At 39.1% G+C, this 13,956-nt stretch overlaps 1 protein-coding gene across 1 annotated transcript in view; it reads left to right on the top strand.

Moving 5' to 3' along the window:
- Positions 1-12,661, top strand: part of PGM2 (phosphoglucomutase 2) — a 39,299-nt gene extending 26,638 nt beyond the window's left edge. The window contains exons 13-14 of the mRNA XM_045474285.1: positions 5,389-5,522; positions 11,282-12,661. Coding sequence (XP_045330241.1) covers positions 5,389-5,522; positions 11,282-11,384 — 237 coding nt within the window. The 3' untranslated portion in view covers positions 11,385-12,661. The remainder of the gene's footprint in view (positions 1-5,388; positions 5,523-11,281) is intronic.
- The last annotated feature ends 1,295 nt before the right edge of the window (positions 12,662-13,956 follow it).

Below are 13,956 nucleotides of genomic sequence, written 5' to 3'. Positions count from 1 at the left end.
AAAATACATAGAAAGAGTAGGGCAGCCCACCCTGGTGTCTCTGAATGAGTAGATCTGGGGCGGAGGCCAAGAATTTGCATTTCTAACAAGTTCCCTGCTGATGCTGATATTACTGGTACACATTTGAGAACCGTTGTTTGCTTCCTGGTTAGTTTTACCCTATTCTCTGAATGTCTGGGAGCTGTTAGCTATAAAGCATGAGTTTGCATTCTTCACATCATGTGGATCCTCCACTGGAGTCAAAAGAAGGCTCAGATATGGCCAAAGAGTATTGCTAACTAATGGCAGGAGATAGGAGGAAGAGAGTAAGAATAGCCTTATGAGATATTAGACATCTTGTTAGTTACCTTTTTTTAAAATTTTCATCTGCACACAATGTATTTTTTAAAAAGAAGTGTTTTTGGAAGAGTCCTGATGAAACATGACAGCTCCAGACCCTGCCATCTCTTTGCTATGCTGAAACAACCATGTTCCCTCTCAGTTGTTTCTCCTGGTATTTACCACCAGATTTTTTTTTCAATGTTTATTTATTTTTGAGAGACAGAGGGAGACAGAGTGCGCGCAGGGAAGGGGCGGAGAGAGAGGGAGACAGAGAACCCCAAGCAGACTCCACATTGTCAGTGCCGAGCCCGACATGGAGCTCGAACCCACGAACCGTGAGATCATGACCTGAGCCAAAATCAGACACTTAACCCACTGAGCCACCCCGACGCCCTTACCACCAGATTTCTAAATAATGTGCTCATATGGCAATGTTTTGACTTCTCAGCATTGTACTTTATTAATTTTCTATTATGGAGGTAAGGATTTAAATCTTACGTTTCTTACATTCACTATTCCACCTTCTCTCCTGTCTTCACAAACACATATGCCACAACATTTGATGAAATCAGATTCCGTGCGTGTATTATTATGACTAGTAACTATTGTTTCCTGCTTAGCTAAGTAGTGTACTTTGATTAGTTTCCCCTAAATTGTATAATCATTTTTCCTATAATTAATAGTTGCTTTGTTCTTTTGTGTGCTTGGATTTTTATGTAACTATCACCAGTCTTTCTCACATCCTTCAGATACCTCTCAGTAGGGTTTTCCACATGGTCCAGTACTGTTTTATCTGTTCCGTGTTGTTTCCAGCAGCTTCTGTCCTGATCCCTCCACCCGGGCAGGGCCAACTCCTCTATGTGTTGGGTACACACACGTCATCCTGGGAATGTCCTTCACCACTTACCGAGTCAGGTCCTTTGCTCCTGCACCCCATGACTTCCTCTTCCTAGATTTGTTTTCCTAAATCATATCCTCTAGTAGATTCCTTAAACAAAGTGAATAGGAGGTAAATTTTGAGAGGCATTTAAATCCGGAAATATCTTATTCTACCCTCACATTTGATTGACTCGCAGTTTTGAAAGCAGCAGTGCTCTGTCATTTTTTAGTTCCCAGTATTGCTGTGGAGGGTCTGATCTTTCAGGAAATAGTTGAGGCCTGCTGTGAGCCACATAAAGGGATGTCGATGCCATACTGATTCAGTCCTTTCCATGCAGCTTGTTTTTTCTCTATGGGAAGATTTCAGGAATTTTCTGCTAAAACTCTGAGTTCTAAAATTTCAGTGATTTGCTTTAATATGGGTCTCTTTTTCAGTCATTTTTCTGGGTAGTCGGTGGGTCTCTGTTGGTCTTTGGAGTCATTTCTTTCAGTTCTGAGTAATTTTCTTAATTTTGTGTCAAAGAAGAGGGCTGCATGGTCATTTCCCAAGTATTCTCTTGCCCTGAGTTTCTGGCCTCCCTTTCTTGTTGAGTTCTTAGTTAGAGGCTGGCTCTCCAGGACTAATGTTCTCCTTTCCTTGTTTCTCTCTTTCTTACTGTCCATCTATATCTTCTTGCCCTACTTTTTGGGAGATTACATCAACATTAATTTTCAGTGCTTCTGTTCACAATTTTAGCTCTTATTGTCCAACTTATTAAAAATAACACCCTGAGGCTTCCAGCTGACTCAGTTAGTGGAGCATGCGACTCTTGATCTCAGGGTCGTGAGTTCTTGAACGTTGGGTATGGAGCCAACTTAAATAAAAATATTTTAAAAATAAAAATAACATCCTATTCTTGTTTTATGTATATAATATTTTTCTTTTTTTTAAATAATGTCATGGTTCAACAGTTCTATACATTACTTGGCTGTCATCACAGTAAATGTACTCGTGACCCCTTTTGTCTGTTTCATCCATCCCCCACCCACCTCCCCTCTGGCAACCACCAGTTTGTTCTCTACGTGAAGAGCATATATTTTCTGATGTTGTTGTCTCTCTTTTTCTTAGTTCATTGTTTTGTTCCTTAAATTCTCCATATGAATGAAATTATATAATATTTGTCTTTGTCTGTCTGTCTTAATTCACTTAACATTATACCCTCTATGTTGTCCATCCATGTTGTTGCAAATGACAAGGTCTCATTCTTTTTTTTTTTTTTTTCTTAAGTAATCTCTACACCCAACATCGGGCTCAAACTCACGACCCCGAGATCAAGAGTCACATGCTGTACTGACTGAGCCAGGCAGGTGCTCCAACATCTCATTCTTTTTAAAGGCTGAATAATATTCCTGTGTGTGTGTGTGTGTGTGTGTGTGTGTGTCCACACACATACACCCTTGGACTGCTTCCATATCTTGGCTATTGTAAATAATGCTGCAATAAACATTGGGGTACATATATCTTTTCTTTTTTTTAATTTTTATGCTGCAATAAACATTGGGGTGCATATATCTTTTCTTTTTTTTTAATTTTTATTTATTTTTGAGAGACAGAGACAGACAGAGCATGAGTGGGGGGAGGAGTAGAGAAAAGGGAGACACAGAATCTGAAGCAGGCTCCAGGCTCTGAGCAATCAGCACAGAGCCCAATGCGGGCTCGAACTCACGGACGGCGAGATCATGACCTGAGCCGAAGTCGGACACTTAACCGACTGAACCACCCAGGCGCCCCTGTGTATATCTTTTCAAATTAGTGCTTTCATTTTCTTTGGGTAAATACCCGGTAGTGGAATCATTGGATCATATGGTAATTCTATTTTTAATTTTTTGAAGAACGTCCATATTATTTTTTATATTGGCTGCACCAATGAACTTTCCTACCACCAATGAACAAGTATCCCTTTTTCTCCACATCCTTGCTGACACTTGTTATTTCTTTTTTATTTTAGCCATTCTTATAGGTGTAAGGTAATATCTCATTGCAGTTTTGATTTGCATTTTCCTAATGATCAGTGATATTGAGTATCTTTTCATGTGTCTGTTGGCCATTTTTATGTCTTTGGAAAAATGTCTATTCAGGTACTCTGCCCATTTTTAATCTGTTTGTTTTTTGGTGTTCTGTAAGTTCTTAATTCATGTTCGATATAAACTGCTTATCAGATATATCATTTGCAAATATCTTCTCTCATTCAGTAGATTGCCTCTTTGTTTTGTTGATGGTTTCCTTTGCTGTGCAAAAGCTTTTTATTTAGGTGTAGTCCCAATGGTTTTATTTTGCTTATGTATATAATATTTTATCTCTCTTAAGTATAGGCATTATAACTTTTTAAAATGTAGACTTTTTTTCCTGTATTGTCTTTATATCTCCCAAGTTATTTTTTTATTATTATTCAGGTTTTTTGGATTTTGTCTTTAAGCTATCTTTTCCCAAAGTCTGGTAATCCCTCATTATTTGGGGGCACTCAAAAACTGATCGGAAGTTCTACGTACATGAGCAAACCTTGTCAACTGACAAACTTTGCTCTCAGGAGATTGGGTGCCAAGTTAACTTTTACACGGCGGGCTCCCTATCTGGGGAAGCCTAATTCTCACCCTGATCTCTTGCCTAAAGGCTGTAAGGTGGGTGACAGCAGTGGAGAGTTGCCTGGGAGTCTGGAGGGAGGACGGCTGGTATTCAGGTTGTTGACTCTGAGTTGCTCTCTGTTTTCACCATATCCTGCCCTTGTACACCAGTGCCTGGTGTACCCAACTCCTGAGCCTTTCTTGTTCAATTATACCAGAGAATTAAGCCATCTCCTATTAAGGTGGTTGCCTGACTGTGTGGGCAGAGGGTGAGAATCTGGGAGGGTCTGATAGGTCTTTTCACATTCTTTCTTTGTTTCCCACCTGCCTTTCACAGTGCCTGGTACCTCCAGGTAGTGAGCTTTGCCAGGGTCTTGTTTGTTCCTTGCAGGTGCTCAGCTGTCATTGTCCTGTGTTCCATCAGGTCAATTCTGCCCCTTCATCTGTCTTGTAACTCCCAGGATTCGTTGGCAACCTAATTAACTACTGTTTTCCTTTTCCTCTTTGCCCTTGTGTTTTATATATTCACACACACACTTCCATCATTTTAGCTGAGTATGGGGAGCGATCAGCTATGAATACATCTGCCAGAAATGTTATATTTAGGAAGATCTCTTTAGGGGCGCCTGGGTGGCGCAGTCGGTTAAGCGTCCGACTTCAGCCAGGTCACGATCTCGCGGTCTGTGAGTTCGAGCCCCGCGTCAGGCTCTGGGCTGATGGCTCGGAGCCTGGAGCCTGTTTCCGATTCTGTGTCTCCCTCTCTCTCTGCCCCTCCCCCGTTCGTGCTCTGTCTCTCTCTGTCCCAAAAAAAATAAATAAACGTTGAAAAAAAAAAAGATCTCTTTATATAACTTTTTTTTTTTTACAAAGTAAAATAAGGTCTAGTTTATTGTGGGTTTTTTTTGGTCACATATTATCAATCTATTTAAATCAATTTCTCATGAAATGATATGTTTCCATGTTAGTAAAACTTTAGTAGCTTTGGGGTGCCTGGCTGGCTCAGTTGGAAAAGCATGAACTCTTGATCTTAGGTTGTAGATAGGAGCCCCACATTAGGTGTAGAGATTACTTAAAATCTTTAGGGGCACCTGGGTGGCTCAGTCAGTTAAGCATCCAACTCTTGATTTCGGCTCAGGTTATGATCCCACATTTCATAAAATCAAGCCCCACATCTGGCTCCATACTGTCAGTGCAGAGCCTGCTTGAGATTCTCCGTTTCCTTCTCTCTCTGCTCCTCCCCTGCTCACTCTCTGTCTCTCTCTCTCAAAATAAATAAATAAACATTTAAAAATAAAATAAAATCTTTTAAAAAACCCCAAAAACTTCAGTAGCTTTAATTAACAAGACTAGGGAGGTAAAATGCAAGTATACAAGTTACTTAATTCCACAAATCATTTTATGATTATTATTATTTAGTATTTAATTCAGAAGAAGAATTTTTTTTTTTCCCCTAGAAAGTATCCTTTTCTTTTAAACCAGTATATTTGCTTGGCATTTATTTTCTTGCCTATACAGGAGGAAACTATTATTTGAGCCAGAACAGTTCATGTTACAATCTAAATGTATAACGTGTAAATTAATTCCTAGGTTCTCCCTACTAGCAAAAGCAGCCAAATGATCACCTTTACCTTTGCTAATGGGGGCGTGGCCACCATGCGGACCAGCGGGACTGAACCCAAGATCAAGTACTATTCGGAACTGTGTGCCCCCCCTGGAAATAGGTATGATATCGAAGGCAGCACGTGTGATTGCTGTTCCCTAAAGTTCCTAATTGGTTCTGCAAAAGTGCTAAGTAAAACCTTTTGCTTTGCCAGTGTTATGTACTTTAATTAGGAATGTTGTTTCAAAGCCTGCAGCAATACTGTGATATTAACAGCTGTTTGGAGCATCCACGGACACAGGAGCTCATTTTTACTTACTTATTGCTGTCCTACCTTTCTTTGTATGGGAAAATTTCATTCCAGAGTTCAGTCATAGTAATACAGTTTCCTTTTTCTAATACTTTAATTTGAGACTAGCACCAATGAGTTTTTCTCTTTTTCTCCTTGTCTCTGATACAATAATTAAAAAAACACTTTTTTAATATTTATGTCTTTTTGAGAGACAGAGTGTGAGCGGGGGAGTAGCAGAGAGAGGGGGAGACATGGAACCCGAAGCAGGCTCCAGGCTCTGAGCTGTCAGCACAGAGCCTGACACGGAATTCGAACTCATGAACCGAAAGATCACGACCTGAGCCGAAGTCGGCCGCTTAACCGACTGAGCCACCCAGGCGCCCCAATAATTTGAATTCCACTGTACATGCCTTGAACAAATATCTTTGAGTATCTATTGTGCAGAAGTCTGTGCCGGGTTCTGGGGAGGATAAAGAGCCATAGCAGAAAGAGTCTTGCCTCCAAAAAGCTGACGGTCTGGTAGCTTCAGGGTCGTGTTTTTGTGACCTTGGTAAAGGGTTTGAGTTTACTTTGCAATACCATAACATCTTAAACTTTAACAACCATGGTGCATGTAGTTAGCTTGTGTAAATGTGATCCTGCACACTCATTTAACCCCCAGGTAACTAGCACTTCTCCATTCGGAGTAAAGAATCAGGAAAAATTGTTTAAAGACTAATTAAGTCAGTACTGTGCAATGGAAATAAAATGTGAGTCACATAATGCAATTTGAAATTTTCTACCAGACACATTTTTAAGTAGTAAAAAGAGGGGCGCCTGAGTGGCTCAGTGAATTGAGCGTCTGACTTCAGCTCAGAGCATGATCTCACAAACCATGAGTTCAAGCCCCGCATCGTGCTCTGTGCTGACAGCTCAGAGCCTAGAGCCTGCTTCAGGTTCTGTGTCTTCCTCTCTCCCTGCCCCTCCCCCATTTGCACTCTGTCTCTCTCGCTGTCAAAAATAAATAAACATTTTTTTAAAAAGTTAAATAGTAAAAATAAACAGGTAAAATTAATTTAGTAATTTATTCTACTTTACTTAACATGAAAATATTGTTATTATACCATATACAATTTATATAAAATTAATGAGATATTTTACTTTTCAGCACATTTTCAAGATCCATTTACTATTTTACACTCACCACATATCTCAGTTAAAATGCTTGATTTTTTTAAGAAACATTTGTTCCATACAATTGACCCTTGAACAACACAGGCTTGAACTATGAAGGTCCACTTATATGCGGAATTTAAAAAAATTTTTTTTCAATGTTTATTTTTGAGAGACACAGAGAGACAGAGCATGAGTAGGGAAGGGCAGAGAGAGGGAGACACAGAATTCAAAGCAGGCTCCAGGCTCTGAGCTGTCAGCACAGAGCCTGACGCAGGGCTTGAACCCACGCACCGTGAGATCGTGACCTGAGCCGAAGTCAGACACCCAACCAACTGAGCCACCCAGGCGCCCCAATGTATGGATTTTTTAAATAAATACAGTATAATATTATAAATGTATTTTCTCTTACTATTAATGACTTTTTTAGTGTATTGCAAGAATGCATGTAACAAACAAAATATGTATTAATTGACTGTCTATGTTATGGTATGTTTTCCCGTCAAAAGGAGGCTATTAATAGTGAACTTTTTGGGGTGTAAAAAGTTATCCATTGATTTTTGACTGCATGGGGGGGGGGTCACTAATGCCCTAAATCCCAGGCTGTTGAAGGGTCAAATGTATTAAGAGTTCATAAAATTTACCGTTGAAAAAATAGATTTGGATACCTAAGTTGTTCCAAACATACTTCAGCTTTCCAATAATTGAATTAAATGCAGCTTATTTTTTTTTTTAATGTTTTATTTTAGTTTTTGAGAGACAGAGAGAGACAGAGCATGAGCAGGGGAAGGGCAGAGAGAGAGGGAGACACAGAATCCAAAGCAGGCTCCAGGCCCTGAGCTGTCAGCACAGAGCCCGTTGCGGGGCTCAAACCCATGAACACAAGATCATGACCTGAGCCAAAGTCGGATGCTCAACTGATTGAGCCACCCAGGTGCCCCTAAATTTCAGCTTTTAAATTTGAAAGTCAGTTAATTAAACTTAAATTCAGTTTTCAGTCCCACTAGTCACATTTCCAGGGCTCAGTACTGTAGTCAGGAGCATGGGTCTGATGTTTCCCAACCAAAGCCTTGCTCATTGCAGAGTTTTTCTGATCTTGTGAATCCAATTTGCACTATGTGGAAATAAAAGCTGAGGAAATTTTCTGAGCATCTTCAGTTGGCCAGCCAGTAGCAGATTAAATGTAGCAAATTAGAGAGGTGAGGGCAGAATTATTAGTGTTAGACTTTCCTCGGACAGGAAGAAATGACTGCTGATAGCAAGGAAAGAAACATTAAAACAAAACAAAAACATAAAACATGGACACGGTAACTCAGAATGTTTACTGCTTTATCATAAGGGAAATAGCATTCCACTTCCAAATGGGCCCTGAATCTTCTTCTGAATAAGAGACCCAGGTCAACAGTTAAAGTCATGATAATGGCTCTTAAATATCATGATAATCCAATATATTTAAAAAGTCATACGGGGCGCCTGGGTGGCGCAGTCGGTTAAGCGTCCGACTTCAGCCAGGTCACGATCTCGCGGTCCGTGAGTTCGAGCCCCGCGTCAGGCTCTGGGCTGATGGCTCAGAGCCTGGAGCCTGTTTCCGATTCTGTGTCTCCCTCTCTCTCTGCCCCTCCCCCGTTCATGCTCTGTCTCTCTCTGTCCCAAAAATAAATAAACGTTGAAAAAAAAAAATTTAAAAAGTCATAGACTGTGTGTCCTATATTTTGCTACAAATTCCCATTCAAAACCTTTTTGTGCTGAAAGGGCAAAAACTCAGCTAGTAAGCAGCTTGAACAAACACATAAAGCTTCCCATTTTCTAAGCATTCTGTATTACCAACATTTGATTGTAATATTGTGCAAGTATCACTGTTTCTATGTGTGTTAAATAGTAAGCTGTTTGCTACTCTATTGGGTATGAGTTTTTCCAGACATTTCTTTGTAATTCTCATTCTCACGTAATGTTTTCATATTTCTATGCCTTTCTTCTGAAAAAAAAAAAAAAAAGGGACATTAGTCCAACTTAAAGATCCATTTTCTCTATATATTAGTTCCTTCCTTGTCATTTCTCTGTGAAGATATAATAATTTGGAAAACTTTATAACAACAATACTATTTAATGTTTAAGGATCTGGTATTTTACATTTTTCACATGGCTTATTAGGTGGACTTAAATTCAAATATTAGTTTACAAATTCCTGAAGACACTTAGAAAAATTGTCCTTTTATTATATTCATCAAAATGCTGTTCTAATTGACTAGTTGGGACATTGGTCACTAGGTCAGTCCACGGATATGCTATCAGGGCTCAAGCAAGTTACCAGCATACCTAACGTACAAGAGCAATAAAGCCATGGCTAAGGTTTCCTTACTCTCTGATCACCTTAATATTATCGCTGTATTTTATATCATCAATTTCATTTATTCATAGAATTCCATAACCTACTCATCCTTTAGAATGGAATATCCTTTTCAAGTTTAAGTCCTGCTTAAAATATTTTTTGATCAAAATATTTTTTGATCGGTAGATGTCTTTTGTCCAACTTTTTATTTTGGAAATTTTCAACAAATGCCCACCACATACCTTTCGCCTAGACCAAGGGTTGGCAAACTTTCAGTAAAGAGCCAGATAGTAAATATTGTAGATTTTACAAGCCATATAGTCGCAACCACTCAGTTCTGCTGTTGCTCAAAAGCAGAAAGAAGGAATACACACAAAGGAATAGGTGTGACTGTGTTCTAATAAATCTTTATTTATAAAAACAGGCTGTCAACAGACTGCCAGCCATAGTTAGCCTACTCTAACCTAAACAGTCGCTAACATTTTGCAATATTTGCTATCTCTCACATATATTATTGTATATGCAGGTTTTGTACCTGTATTGTATATGCAGGGTTTTTTCCTGAGCCATTTGAACATAAGCTGCAGACCTTAGTACAACTGAACAAGGATGCTCTAAGGATGTTCTAAGGAATTCTTGGAATTCCTTGGATACTGGAATCCTTGGATACTGGATTACAATATCACAATTTAGCTAACAATTATATCAGGCAAGCTTCTAACAGAGAAACACAACCAGTAGGAGATATACACTGTACTTATATATTTGTGTTTGTGTATTCCCTGGGGAGTTTAATTTTAGGTATATTGTTTAAAAAAAAAAAAAAACCGTAGTTGTTTAGTTGTGTGCCTTCCTGAGAAATGTTGTTTTCTTCAAAACACATTTGTGGAGAAGGAAATAACAACCAATGTGATTCATGTGTATTTATGAAGCATAATTACCTTGTATGTTACCAGTGGGGGTAAAAATAATTTTAATGACAGCTACATTTATTGAGGTTTTGGGGCCAGGTTCTGTGCTAATTGCTTTATATAATGTATCTCAATCTACACAACAACTCTCTTGAGAAGATAAAGTCTTTATCCCAATTTTACAAATGAGAAATCTGGGCCTCTGAGAGGCTAAGAAGGGCATACAGCTAGTAGAGCCAGAATTCATGTCTGCAATAAAATGGATTGTTTTAGTTGTACCGAGTAGCTCTCACAGTGTAAAAATGAACTTAACTAATTACAAGAATTGCCATTTCCATTTAGATAAAGTTGCATATATTAAAGACAGTCGATTATGAAGTCATGTGAGTTAGAATTGAAGGATTTGGTTTTTTAAATTCAGCTTTTTGGTTTCAAGTCCTTCCAGTAAACGCACCGTGCTAGGAGCCTGACCCTAACATGGGCTGCTGGAAACCTGTCTAATCACAAATTCATTTTATCATGATCTACCTTCCAATTGTTTGCATGTAAATGAGTGTTGTCCGCATGCTTGAAAGTTTGGTTTCCTTAGAGGGAACCAGTTCCCTGGATTTTTGCTTATACTTCGTTGTGACCCTGGAGGTAGAATAAGGAGAAAAGCTGGGGAACTGAGTGCCTGGTATGTGATTAGCAGGCCCACTAGGAGGCTCCCATTCTCTGCTGCTTAGCTTCCAATATTCTGAAGACAAACTGCATCGGGAACGTTCCTATCCTGGGAGACTGAGGACTTAACAGAGGGGTCATTGGTAAAAGTTTAACAGGATTAAATGACAATTGAAGTTATAAAAGTTTTCTTTGCACTGTTAGGTACAAAGTTTGCAGATCCTACAGGGATGCTAAGGCAAAAACTGTGCTTCTTAAAAATTCTTGTAAGAAATGCAAAGGGACGATTTTATTTCTAGTAGAGACCTTGGGAAAGCCTTTGGGGGAAATAATGGATATTGTCTCATGGGTTTTTTTTTTTTTTTTTGTCCAAGTCAACAGATACATTCCCATGCTTCAGTCACTGGAGTTCTGTTTTGTCTGATTTAGCCTTCCTCTTAAGGTTAAATTTCAGTGTTACTTGACCAATGCAGGGAGAACTTAAAATATGCTTTGGAATAATCCACTGACCTGGAATTTCCCCTCTTATCTTCCAGTGATCCTGAGCAGCTGAAGAAGGAACTCAATGAACTAGTCAGTGCTATTGAGGAACATTTTTTCCAGCCACAAAAGTACAACCTGCAACCAAAGGCAGAGTGAAATATATCAACCATGGGCGTAATTACAATCAAGCTACTGGTGATTAATTAAGCAATGTTTTTGAGGACCAAATGATTTAAATGGTCGCTCTAAGTATTTATATTTTTTTAATAGGCCTACATTCCTCATTGTTCTATTTTTTTACCTTTAAGATGAATAAAGATGGCCAAACCCAAGAAACCAATTAAATTTAATTCCTATTAAAAGGTTAAGCCTGAGCATTTCCTGAATTAAAAAAATGAAGATTTTAAAAATAGCAAACTTTCAAAACTGTACTGTAATTCATATGCTTTAATTAGAATAAATAACAAATGTGTCTTTTCTATCATTCTTTTTATGAATAATTAAAATCACCAGAAACCCTATACAATTACTAAATTCTGGGCTGTCATATCATAGGATAACCACTTTTTAGGTATATGTATATTTACATTTGTATCACTTGCTTATAAAGCAAAATATTTAAACAAATTGAATGTCCTGTTCATGTTTAGGGAAAAACAGGAACCTATAAAGTGGAGCAAAAGATACTTTAAAAAGAGAAAATTTTCCATCTAAAACTTTTTAGTTGTAATAATCCATCATTGTACAGTGTTTACATGCTAGGAAAAAACAGCCTTATCATCTTTGTTCAGTACACTAACATTCATTTTCTCTCTTTAAATCTTGAATTTAAAAATTGGTTATTTGAAACTGCAAAGTTCTTTATTGCACAGTTGTTTGCTTTGGTACAAGTTAATGTAATTTTTGGGACTGAGGCACAAAGACTATAAGCTTTAACTATTTGCCTGACTTTGCTTTTTTTGCTTTGATCATATGTAATTAAAATCTAAAACTATTAGATTTCCTTTTCAGGTTTATATTTAGCCTGTGCCTTCTATTCTTCTCATAACCAATGGCCTTAAAACCATCCAAAATTACTCCCTTTGAGCCCCCATGAGTCAGGACCAAGCCGTTCTTTATATACTTTGTATATTTCATGTGGTTTTCTGTTTTTAAAACAAATGATTCCCCATTATTATTATGACTAACCTAAATGCTTACTAAGTTTCAGAATGATGAAAAATTACAATCCTATTGGCATTTTTTTCTAAAGTAAAAGGGAAAATGTTTTTATGTCTTAGTGATACATAGTTTGTGCCCTATCAGAACTTTTAAATCTGTAATATTCGATATATTCTGTCAGCTGCTTCATTGTAGCTGTTATGTATTTTTGTTTTATAGTGTTTTGTAGTCTCACACTGCACCCTAGAAATAAAGTCTGTATCCTCTCTACAGTTTTTGGAGCTTGTAAACTATACCCCATCATGGAGTTGGTTTCTGGAAATACAAAGGTGGTGGAGACCCACCCTACTGTGACGATGCTCACAGTTTGACTGGCGGGCTAGTGAGTAACTGTCAGGCTTACACATTCTCTAATGGAGTCATTTGCAAAGCACTCGGGGTTGAGAAGTGCGAGAGGGGGATCCCTTCTGCCCAGAGAAAGCCTGGAAGAGAGGTGAATGACTGCTTTGCTTCTGGGGGTTGGGGAGCTAGGAGCTGGGGATGAAGGAGAAGGGCCGCCAGGCACAGAGCACAGCACCAGCAAAAGTATAGAAGTGCTGGCATGTGTTGGGGGGGGAGGGGGGTGTTTCGGGTGGCGAAAACACACCCCAGATGTTCACTTTAGGACAGACCCTCACTTCTCTGCCACTCACGTGAGCTGCTGATTAAACTGGACTTGGAGGGGGGGGGGTCCCCCAACTCTATTTCTCACGTGTATTTCTAAGAAGTAACACACCATGGGGGTACCTGGGTGACTCAGTTGGTTAAGCGTCTGACTTCGGCTCAGGTCACGATCTCACAATTCTTGGGTTCCAACCCCGCCTCGGGCTCTGTGCTGACAGCTCAGAGCCTGGAGCCTGCTTTGGGTTCTGTATCTCCCTCTCTCTCTGCCCCTCCCCCACTCACGCTCACTCTCTGTCTCTTTCAAAAATAATTAAATGAACATTAAAAAAATTTTTTAAAGAAAAAAAATAGCACACCATGTATGCACACTATTTTATGAGTTTTTTATGTTATTACGGGATGCCAGGTAGCCTAATGCGTGATGCATAAAGCTTGCAACATAAGATCCCTCTGGGTTCTAATGATGGTCTGCTGTGAACCATCTTTGTGACCTTGGTCCACTTAACCTCTCAAAGTCTCAACTTTGTTATTTTTTTTTTTAATTTTTTTTTTTAACATTTATTTATATTTGAGACAGAGACAGAGCATGCACGGGGGAGGGTCAGAGAGAGGGAGACACAGAATCTGAAACAGGCTCCAGGCTCTGAGGTGTCAGCACAGAGCCCGATGCAGGGCTTGAACTCATGGACTGCGAGATCATGACCTGAGCTGAAGTCGGACGCTTAACCGACTGAGCCACCCAGGCGCCCCTCAACTTTGTTATTCTTTTAAAAGACCTTTTTTTTTTTAGGGCAATCCTACGTTCACAGAAAAACTGAGAAGAAGGTGTAGAAATAACCCATCTCCCCCCTGCTCCCCCACATAAGTAGCCTCCCCCATTATCAACATCCCCACCAGAGTGGTT

Source organism: Leopardus geoffroyi, chromosome B1 (assembly GCF_018350155.1).
Source record: "Leopardus geoffroyi isolate Oge1 chromosome B1, O.geoffroyi_Oge1_pat1.0, whole genome shotgun sequence".
NCBI classification, from domain to species: Eukaryota; Metazoa; Chordata; class Mammalia; order Carnivora; family Felidae; genus Leopardus; species Leopardus geoffroyi.
This window is presented reverse-complemented; position numbering and strand designations above follow the sequence as displayed.